Genomic DNA, 11,945 nt, shown 5'->3' with positions numbered 1-11,945 from the left:
CATCAAGTCCCAATAGAAGGCCACATATCCAAGAGAATATGGGCAGCACAAATTGGACTTGATAGGGAGAGAGAGAGAGAGAGAGACAGAGACAGAGACAGAGACAGAGACCGAGAGAGACAGACAGAGAGAGAGAGGGAGAGGAAAGGAGAGACAGGAAGAGGAAGGGAGGGAGGGAAGGAGGGAGGGAGGGAGGAAGGGAGGGAGGAGGAGGAGAGAGCACAATATTGCATAAAATTATTTAAAAGTAAATAATTAAAAGAACTTAAACCTCTGCTTACAACTATGAAGTTTAATTAGAAAATTTTCAATATACACATTTCTACATTTAAATACTATAATCATGATTTCTTCATCATGTATGCATATTTTTTCTGCCAGGTACCATAGGATAATGTAGGTGGTGGCTCAGCCTCAGGTCCATAGGTTCTGTGTCCTGGTGCTGGAAGGATCTGCACAGTGTACCACAGGAGGGCTTCTGGAAGGTATCCCTAAACCAAAATAAGTCAGGTGAGCACTTTAAAATACAGAAGGTATATTCATCAATTTGTTGTAAGTTAAATGAAACAGTAATGAAATGAAAATGACAGTTTCAGTTTATATAAGTATGAATTGAGGTCCAGAAAATATGAAGTACTAGTTTTGAAGCAGTAACAAAGATCAAATAAGCATTTCATGTATCAATGTCAAAATTACTGGCAAGTATTCTAAAATATGCCCAATTTAACAATTAAAACACCACACAAACTAAAATGAAAACCAGTAGGATGTTGCTGCCAGCATAACTGAACCTCGAAATTTGATTTTTGTTGTTGGTTTTTACTCTTTACTCTTTGGGGGTGGGGGGCCGCCACCCAACTCCCAAATAAATACACTGAGACTTATTCTTACTTAGGAATGCTCGGCCTTAGCCTGACTTGATTCTAGGCAGCTTTTCTTAAATTATTCAATTTACCTTTTGCCTCCAGGCTTGTATCTTTCTCTATTCTATATACCTTTCTTTACTTCTTACTCCACGGCTTGCCATGTAGTTGGGTGACTGAACCCTGATGTCCTCTTTTCCTTCTGCTTTTCTCACTCCCTGATCTTCTCCTCCAAGATTTCTCCTATTTATTCTCTCTGCCTGCCAGCCCTGCCTATCCTTTCCCCCTCCTAAATATTGGATATTCAGCTCTTTATTAGGTCAATCAAGTGTTTGAGACAGGCAAAATGACACAGGTTCACAGAGTTAAATAAATGCAACATAAAAGAATGCATCATTTAACAAATGTTCTACAGTATAAACAAATGTAACATGTCTTCAACTAATATTCTACAACAGAAAATAATTAGAATGATAAAGAGAATAAGAGTAGAAATGAGAGACACAGAAAGAGGATTAAGAGGAAGAAGAGAAGTCTAGCATGGTACCATGTGCCTACAATCACAGGTATTCTGAGATGGGAGATTGCTGGAACATATACTTCTAAAGTTCTGAATGAAACTAGGAATATTTCTCAATTTTAAAAAGAAAACAAAATAGCAGCATTTGAAGGTGTGAGAAAGAGAAATACAGACACTTATATGGTGCAAGTACACTCACTTTTGAAAATAGTTTATATTCAATCAAATTGAAATTAATTTGACCTTATATAGCAAAAAGGTAAGGAACTTAAATATTCTTGCAAACATATACAAAGGACCCATAGAGGAAGATAGATAACACTGGTGTCCCAGTCCTAAAACTGGAAATTATCCAATGGTGATCATTAGTTCATTGTACAAGTTATAACATTCTGGTTGAAAAAAGAAATCCTCTACAGCAATAAAGATGAAGTAAAGACTCTTGTATCATTTGCTTTCCTAAATACAGAATTTAGAAAAAAAGAGAAAAATATTAAGAAATAATAGAAATATTTTCTTTAGGAAACAATATTCAGTTATTTTAACTACATAGTCTCAGAACTTGGGAGGCTGAGGCAGGAATATAAGTTTAGTTTACAAGTTCAAGACAAACCTACATAAAATTGATTGAGACCATGTGCAGGAAAAAGAGTAAAAGAGCAATCTTTGATAAAATATTTAAATATGATGTGCTGGCTGGTTTTATATGTCAACTTGACACAAGCTAGAGTTGTCAGAGAAGAAGCAGTCTCAGTTGAGGAAATGCTTCCATGAGACCCAACTGTAAGGTATTTTCTCAATTAGTGAGCAATGGGGGAGGGCCGAGCCAATGGTGGGTAGTGCCACTCAGGGCTGGCCATCCTGGATTCTCTAGGAAAGCAGGCTGAGCAAGCCCGGGAAAACAAGCTAGTTAGTATCACCCCTCCACGGCCTTTGCATCAGTTCCTGCCTCTAGGGACCTACAGGGTTTGACTTCCTTCAGTGATTGTGGTGATTTGAAAGAAAATGGCCCCTAAAGGGTGTGGCACTATTAGGTGATCATTCTTGTGATATTTTGGTGACCTGAGAGCTGCATTATGTCCTTGTCCAAAGAGTCTGCCTGAGGCTAAAGTGAAGAGTTTCAGATTAATTCTCTTGGCAAGAAATCTCAAAAGAGCTTGGTATATGCTCTGTCATGTGGATATTATCGGTTACTCTAATGGAGATTTAGAATAAAGAGGAGCAAGCCGGGCAGGGTAAATTACAAAATGCAAATTTTGAAGAGAGAAAGAACATGAAGAAGTGGAATTGGAGCTAAATCCTCTCTTCAAGCAGATAAACAGATTGAGAAATGTAATGTAGGGAGTGGTGACCTCAGGGCAAGATCCCACCCAGCTAAGTTTCAAACTTGTGAAAAGAAACTAAGAAAAATCTTAGAGCTGGGTGTGGTGGTACATTCCTTTAATTCCAACACTGGGAAGGCAAAGGGTGGTATGTCTCTGAGTTTGAGGTCAGTCTAGTTGAAAGAGGAAGTTCAAAGAGAGCCAAGTTTAAGCAGCGAAGGAAAACAGAAAACTGGCAAAGATGTTATTAAACAGGAGGGCCATGTTCCAGCCCCAGTAAGCAGTAGAACATGGCATCTTCAGACAGGTGGTTCTGGCTTTAGTGTTAAGAACAGAGAAATGGGCTATGGAATTTGCCTATGCACTTAAAAAAAAGCCACTGAAGCCAGGCATGTGTCAGGGGTATCCCTGAAAGGAGGCCTAGTCGAGAGGCCATTGCATGCAGCTGTGAACTGGAAGCCTGGGTTGCCTTGGAGAAGATACTAGAGATGGCAGAGTTGAGGAATACCTGCCAAGGAGAGCTGCTAATAGGGAGTAAAACCAGCCCAAGAGATAGAAATGTGTTGCAGTAAACAAATCTGGTTTTTCGGCTTGCTGTTGTCCAGTAATTCCTTGCTATGCTCCCTTCCCTGTGTTTTGGAATGGTAATGTATAGCCTGTGACATTATATGTTGGAAGTATCTGATCTGCTTTTTGAGTTTGATTTTTACAGGTGATTACAGGTAAGAGATTGTCACATGCCTCAGAAGAGACTTTGGACTTTAAAACAAGTTTGAGACTATTATAGATCACAAAGACCTTTAAAGTTAGATTGAATGCATTTTTTTGTATTAAGGTATGTCTATAAAAGGGGTCAAGATCAGGCTGGTGAAACCCACAAAAACAGCTGACCTGAACAAGGGGGAGCTCATGGATCCCAGACTGATAGCTGGGAAACCCACACCCCCTGAATGTGGGTGTTAGTTAGGAGGCCTGGGAAATCTATGGGGCCTCTGGTAGTGGATAAGTATTTATCTCTAGTATACAAATGGACTTTGGGAGCCCATTCCACTTAGAGGGATATTCTCTCAGCCTAGACACACACGGCGAAGGGCCTAGGCCCTGCTCTAAATGATATGACAGTTTGAAGATTTCCCATGGAAGGCCTCACCCTTCCTGGGCAAAAGGGACTGGGTAGGGGGTTGGTAGAGGCCAAAGGAGGAGGGAAGGGGAAGGGACCTGGATTTGACATGTAAAACAAGCTTGTTTCTAATTTAAATTTAAATAAAAAGGAAAAAAATAAAAATAAAATGAGAAGCTCTGAAAAAAAATTGACAGTAGCTATCTCTGGTGTGATGTTAATTTTTCTCTTTGTCCTTTGTGTATTTTCCTTCTAATCAAATAAAATAACAATTGACACACCCACAGGGAGTGGAATGTGGTGGTTTGAAAGATGACGACCCCCAAAGGGAGTGGCACTTGTAAGAGGAAGTATTTTCCTATGGGACTGGGCTTTGAGGTCTTCTCTTCTCAAGCCTCACTCAGTGTGATGGTCAGTCAGTCAACTTCTGGTTGTAGGACCATCAGCTCCATCACCACATCTGCCTGCACACCATCACCTTCCCTGTCCTGATGATAATGGGCTGAACCTCTGAAACTGTAAGCTGCCACCTCAAGGAAATATTTTTATTTATAAGAGTTTCTGTGGTCATGGTGTCCCTTTATAGCAGTAAAAACCAAAAACAAACAAAACAAACAAACAAACAAACAAAAAACCCCATAAGACTGTGATAAACAGCAATACTGAAGTATAAGCCAAATAAACTCTTTCCTCCACAACTTGATTTTGGTCATGGTGTTTTGTCTCAGCAGTAGAAACCCTAACTAAGACATATAAGTTATCTGTTATCTCTCTATGATCTGTCTATTTACACCATGTTTAGTATCTATCTGTGTACATTACCGAATGTTTTACTTCTTTGAGGTGAAGCAGTTAGCAAGTAAAGATATTCATTGACATGAATGGCAAACTTGCACACACAACTGTATTCTGTTACCACTTTCTGTCATCTTAACATTTTCACTTAAAGTTAAGCTAGATAGAGGGGATCATCTGAAACCATTTTAAAATTTATCTCACTTTAATTAAAGCTCAGCCCTTAGCTGAGAGAATGTCCTTCATGCGTTAAAGCGACCCTCCTGCCAAAAGCTGTCCATCCATTAGAGAATAAGGACACCTGACATGTCTTCCTTCTGAAGGTAGAGCTCATATATGCTGGCATGCGTACCACAAATTCAATTCTATTAAAAGTAATGAAGTAGGGATGTCAGTACAATTATCTGCAAGAGGCTGCTCAGGCTTTTCCTCAGTGATAACTGATGTGGACTTATAAGAGTTCTGTGCGGCAGAGCCTAACTGCATAGTGTGTTTATATGAACATTAACTCATAGCTGCCATTTTCCCCCAGAGATTTTAAAGTTCTATTTAGAAGATTATTTGGTCTTGAAATTCAGTTATAAACACATTAATTAGAGAATTGCTAGTTTACAATGTTTAGACAAAAGACTGTATATTTTTCTTAAATGTATATAAACATATTTTAGCTGTAGTATGGCAACACCAATCATGGCTGGCCAGTTCTTGCTACTTGTATTATCCTCACTGCTCCAACTACTTCAAAGAGAATGAGAGAAAATTACTAAACTTCTTAAACTCTTTTTAGAAATATCTTTGTTCATGTGTATGGTATCTGTGAGACAGAGCACAAGTATCATGATAGAGGACCTTGGATGTCAGCCCTGACTTTCATCTTTTTTGAAATAATATATTTTATTTGCTGCTCCAAACACTAGACTAACTGACCTCCGAGTTTCTAGGAATTGTCCTGTTCCTGACTCTGACTTCATCATAGGCACACAGGGATTAGAGATATACACTACCACAACCAGCTTTACATGGGGTCTGGGAATCCAAAATTGGGTTCTCATGCTTTTGAAGGGCAAGTACTTTACCAACTGAAATATCTTTTCAAACCATATAAATTTATCTGTAATATCATTATAGCAATCTTGTAAAAAGACTAAGTGAAACCAGTGCTGATCCAGCCTAGTACTGAACATAGAGTAAACTTCTAATGGCTGTCATCAACAGAATTCTATTGTATCAGACAGAGTTAATTTTGATACATTTGCTTTACACATCAACAGAATCATACAGATGGGAAGCTGTAGCAGATGCAACAATAGGCTGCAATGCCTCTTATCTCATATTTTTCGTGCCTTGTTCTGTTCCCTTCCACTTGCCTGTTGGGTGAGTCCAACTTTGAGCAACCTGCTTTAAAAGAATTGTATCCAGTTATGTGATTAGAACAGAACTATTCCATTTAGCTTTCCATGTGAGTGCCAGCTTGCTAGTATGCCTCTAGTGTATTCTGGTTTGCTTGCTTTCTCTGATAAAGTAAGCTGTCTAACTGTAAGTTTCTCTATAGAGAGACTCAAGTGGTACAGAATTGAGGGTCAACAGCTATGAAGGAAGTGAAGTCCCTAGAGACACTGATGGCTTCTGCCCAAAAGGCATCAACAACCAAATCTCATCAGCAGTGATATGGGCAAAGAAAGCAAGGAAGCTCAGCAGAAGCTCCCCATGAGTGGAGTCTTGCAAATAACCTTGACATTTCCCAGAAGCAGGGTTCTCAGCCCACCTCACTAAGTTGAAAGGATTAATAATTCCTGCTCTAAGACCGTAACTTTGGGGGCAATTTGATATGTAGCAATACCTGATAATATAGAAAAGATAAAGGATTAAAACAGTTGCCAAGTTTGCCTTCTGCAAATCTTTAAAGAGGAATTAAGGAACACCAGTTTTAAGATCTTTATGAATGAACTCCAAAGATAACTGGTTTTAGAAAAGATGATTAAAATGAATCTAACCAATAATTATCTTAGAAGCAGTGTTTGTACGCAAGTGATATATGTATTATATTAAGGGACTGCTTTTATAGTTTAAAACATTTTAAATGAAATGTTTTACAAAGATTTATATATAGTTTATCTGGAGGGAAATATGGAATAAAAGTACAATAGGACATAATGCAATAATCTCTAAAGTCAGAAATAAAGCTACTTAGCATTGTGGTCTTAAGAATCAGTGCCAAATCCCGGCATTCAGCACATGCCACAGATTTGTTTTTCTTTCTGAATGAAAACAAGTGGAGTTTGAAAAGAAGCTATGTAAATAGAAGACAGATTTTTTAGAGCCAAGCAGATTTTATTTTAAATGCAGACTCCATCTACCACTGTGACCTCAAGAAAGCTATGCATTTCCTTGGAAAAATTGAAAATTACAGCTAAATTTTATTGAGTAGAAAGAAAATATAAGAAAAACATGCTGAAGTAGACACAGTACTTACATGCTATAGAATTGTCTGGCGGCAATTTTAGGTAGACATAACTATGAAAAGCCAAGGAAGGGAATTTGATCAATCATAATCAAAAGTCCACTGGTAAATCTAAATGTAGTTCAGTAATTTTAAGGTGTCAAATGTGGGATTTTAATTTGTCTAGGAAAATAGAGTATTTTTCCTCAGTAATGTATTAAGCCTGCACTTAAAATTTAGTTCAGTGAAAAAAAGTGCAATTTTATGAAGCAAGTGTGTGTTTCTGTACATGTGTGGTGCACAAGAAGGCAAGCATCTGCGTAAATTGGTACATCCTAAAGAGATCGCAAAAGAGCATGTAACAATTGAATGGCAATTCAAATCTTACAAGCATGTCTGTGTGGTATTGTTTTTATTAATCCCTCCATTCTTTCATTCTTTTCATTTGAAGTCGACATTGTGCCAACAATATACTATGTATTATCAGGTATTAAGTTTGTACTGTTTTTGTGAAAATGTATTCATAAGAGACAGATAGTAGGCCTGATATATATTTGAAGGGTCAGGAAGAAAACAAGAAAGATGAGTGGGATGGGGTGTGCTAGAGTTTTTGATTCGCTTCCCAAGAGGAATTTGAAGACGGAAAGTGGGGTGTTCTTGGTCAAGAAGAGCTCTAAAGCACATTGTCCAGCACTCAGAAGGTCCTTTACCAGGACTCTCCATGCCAAACAGAACAAGGAGCTTAGTGGGGTTGTGGGTGGGAAGCAGTTGGAAAATCTGGGTACATTCCTGGAAGGTGTTGGAAAACCTTATGTTTTACTCCCAGTATGGTGGAAGAGACAATTGGAATGCTTACTGTTCTGCAATATCGGCTTTGAAGCATTTCTTTTTTCTTGTTTCACACTTATTAAATGATTTATGACATCTGAGTGTGGTGGGCCATGCTATAATCTTAGTCCTGAAGAGACAGATCTCTGAGTTGGAGGCCATCTTGGGTTACAGCAGGAGACTCTGTCTCCAAAACTAAACCAAACACAAAGACTAGTGCAGTTGTCTTACAGCTCTACAGAGGAATGGTCATGCTAGCCATGTGCCTTGTATAACACTGAGATTTACAACTGTACTGACATTTTTCACTAAGATGGCATGATCTCATAAATTCACTCATGTGACCATCTCCCATTCACAGGATGATGATGCCCAGCTTTAGATGACTTTCTAATAATGTGTTTGCTTACTATTACGGCCTGTGATTAAACTTTTCAGGGACTGATTACTTCTGCCCCTTTCACTTCCTCCCACTCTCCCGAATTCCCTTCCACCCTCTATCCTCTCCATCTTTTTACTTCTGCCTCATCTTTTTTTTTTATATAGGTCTAAACCGCTCTTATTCCATCTTTAATTGAAACATAGATACTTGAGCGCACTTAGTACTGGTTTCTAATTGTGTACTGAAACGTCAGTCTGGACAGCTTTTATACATGAGTCAAGAAGGAAAGGTTTGTGTTGCTATTGGGCTTTAATTGAAGCACACTTACTGTCTTTTGACTAAGTACTTGGCTGCCGTTTTCACATGATTACAAACTTGAGAGGAAGTTCCTCTGATAACTGCAGGGTGGTAATGAGAGAGCATGCTGTGCTGGCTCTGAAGGATGCAGAGATTTCTCCCACACTGAACTCTAATCCACGAAGACAGGAGACAAAAATACAATTGTGCTGTTTTGCAATCTGAAGGAACACCCTGAAATGAAAACTACAGTTGAATGCTAAAATGTAAAGCCATGTCAAGTTAAGGAACCAGTGTAATTGTTATATCTGCCAAAACAATGAAGTAATAATTTTAACAGATTCGCTCTTCTCTCCTTTAAGGAGGGTGTGCAGTTAGTTGCATGTGACAGAAAAGCTTAAATAATAGTGATCAAAATGGCTGGGATTGCATTTGTTTTGTTTTAGGGGAGCGGTTTTCAGCTTGTAGCTCAAGACCACCGAAAGGCTGACAGAAAATACAGATATTTACATTATCATTCATAACAGTAGGAAAATTATAGTTATGAAGTAGCAACAGAAATAATTTTATGAATGGGGTGCTGCAACATGAGGAATTATATTAAAGGGTTGCAGTATTTGGAGGGCTAAGAACCACTATTCTTGTGTTTGCTTTGTTTTTAAATTTGTTTTACATTTCACTCTTGTTGTAAGACACATGGCTTTTCTAGGTAGCCTGGGGTGTCCTTGAACTTACCCTCACCTCCCAAATCTAGAATTTCTGGTATGCACCAGCACACTTGAATAACATTCACTTCTTCCTCAAATGAAAGAGAATGGAGGTGTGCAAACCAGGCTTTGCAGAGAGATGACTGTTTGTCTGGTCTGTCTGCTTTGTATCTTGAGTGCATAGGTTTCTGAGTGTTTGCTTGTCTGCTGTTATTGCTCTTACCAAGGTTGCTTACTGAAGTTAGTGATCATTCCAACAGGAAGAGAAAGGAAAGGAAAGCTGAGCAACACCTTCCCTAGATGCTGCCTTAGCTCCTCTGAGAACTATCCTCCAAGCCATTCAGGAGTCACACCTAATCTGCTGCTTTACTTTCTGCAGCTTGAGCTATAGACAGTCTACTACAGACAGAAATTGCTAAGTGAAAATTCTAGAAGTAAGCGATTCATTAAATATAAATCTTTCATTGATCTGAGTAGCACAATGAAGTCTCGTGACCAACTAGCCAGGAGGCAAACCATCACCCCACCCCCACACAATATTTTCTCCCTGCAATTACTCACTTTAGTAGCCTGTCAGTCATCAGTTATTTGTCACAGCATTGCAGTGATAGCATTCAAGCTACCCTTATTTTATTTAAAAATGATCCCGCAAGAGTAGGATAACGAGGCTGGAAATTTATATATGCCAAAGAGAAGCCCTGAAATGTTTCCTTTATGGGAAAAGAAAGTAAACACAATCACAATAAGGAATGAAAAATGCTATATGCTTGGGTAGGACCTATGACAAGAAAAAATCTTCTATCCACGAATCGTCAATGAAGGAAACAAAACTCTGGCAGTTCTGCTGTCTTATTTCAAGGTTCCAGATAAGACCACGGTGCATAAAGGGAATAAGAGGGAAACAACATAATCTGTGGATAGGAGATATGAACACACTTTCCTTAACAGCAACTTGTTGCATCAGAAAACACTGAATGAACATGAAAACTCCAGCATGGAAATGGGTGGCACCACACAGCTTATTGCAAGTAAGGGATGGTGACATATCTGAAGTAGGTTTGGACTGAGAAATATAACTGTTACTAGAGAGGTTATATAAGTGAGAAAGGTGACTGTGATTCTGGCAGAGCTGAAGAAGCTTATAAAGAGAAATGATGACGCCTGGACAAATTTTCAGTTGCAAAGGATCTCAGCTCACTTGGGAGAAGTCCACTACACTGTGCATTTTTAAAAGAGCAAAGAAAGGATCTAGGAATAAAACACAGTCAACTTCCAAACATGGCATTCTTGTAAATGGCAGAGGAAACCACTCTTTTCAGATTATGTAGGAAAAGAGAGGGTGAGGATAATCCAAATTCATTACATATATTATGAAATTATCAAAGAACAATTTCAATAAAAATCATTTCTCTCTCAAATAAGTGCCCCTTGGGATTCTTCGTATCTATTATTGTCCCTTTTTAAGATCTCTTCATGAAGCATATGGATCAAATTGAACTTCTCAGTGGGTGGATTTGTGTAATGTTCATTACAAAAGAGAATAGATAATATACAGTAGCCAAAAAATGTTAATTTAGTTCATCCTTCTCATTAAAATGTATATACATATAAATGTATGTACATACACATTTACACACACATATAAAATACTGTTTGTCTTCAACTGGCAATGCATTGTTCTGGACATTTTATTAAATGCTTGTGGAATAAATGTGAATAATCATTTGGCTAAGCTATGCCTATCTAGCAATGGTTATGTATTTATTAGTGTATCCACTCTAATGGCGGACTGTAAGTTAATATGTAGTAGTAAATAAGTGTCTAATGGGATAATTAAATCTCAACGGGGACATAATTGCTGAGTAGCATTCTAAAACTCTGGAGACATCTGAGCTGCAGCTCATTTAATTAAAAGAGTCTTATTCCGTGCATGCACAGTTTGCAGTCTCCCTCTAAAGCTTGCTCTTTACGGCACCTATTTTCTGCAACAGCCACATCAGGATTTATTTGTAGTACAGTGTGCGTTGTTACAATAGTCTTGAGAGTTATAATCCTTTTTAAGCACTCCCTGCTTTGAGAGCATTTTCAAGCACTTCGGACAGGCAACTATATAAGCCCATGTGTGATTTAATCTTTAGTATTTTAGGTTGTACCTAAAGCTGATACTCTTTTGAGGAAGATTAAAGCGTATGTTGATTTTGTATTTTGCCTACATTCATGCAAAATGACAGGCAATGGGAAGGGCTGATCATCCCATCATCTTCAAAACTTAGAATATGAAAATTATGCAGTTGCTTTAATATAAAGACTATACACAATGATATTATCATCTCATTTTAACTCCATATATCCAAAATTAGATGTCCAGATCTAGTATGACTTTAATCAAACAATGATTTTCAACTGAATTTTCAATGTGGAAAGTTTCAATTATTTGTAATTAAATCACAGTTAGCATTTACTTATTCTAATTGAAGATTGCTATTATTTTTCTTATGATGGTCACCCCAGTAGTTTGTTTTAGATTAAATCTGCCAGAAATAAAAAGTAATTTCTCCAGGTACATGCCCAAGCCTTTGAGTCTCAGATTTGAAAACTTCTGATGTTTTTAATGAGACTATTCAATGAGATACTTATTTGTGTGTGGCTTGTAGCATTACTGGGAACACTT

At 38.0% G+C, this 11,945-nt stretch overlaps 1 protein-coding gene across 1 annotated transcript in view; it reads right to left on the bottom strand.

Moving 5' to 3' along the window:
• Positions 1–272: 272 nt before the first annotated feature.
• Adgrl3 (adhesion G protein-coupled receptor L3) overlaps positions 273–11,945 on the bottom strand; it is a 748,011-nt gene continuing 736,338 nt past the window's right edge. The window contains exon 27 of the mRNA XM_013112022.3: positions 273–491. Within this exon, the coding sequence (XP_012967476.1) occupies positions 415–491 (77 nt within the window). The 3' untranslated portion in view covers positions 273–414. The remainder of the gene's footprint in view (positions 492–11,945) is intronic.

This window comes from Mesocricetus auratus, unplaced genomic scaffold, assembly GCF_017639785.1.
Source record: "Mesocricetus auratus isolate SY011 unplaced genomic scaffold, BCM_Maur_2.0 Super-Scaffold_100006, whole genome shotgun sequence".
NCBI lineage: Eukaryota > Metazoa > Chordata > Mammalia > Rodentia > Cricetidae > Mesocricetus > Mesocricetus auratus.
The sequence above is the reverse complement of the archived record's forward strand: the minus strand, read 5'-3'. Positions and strand labels throughout refer to the sequence as shown.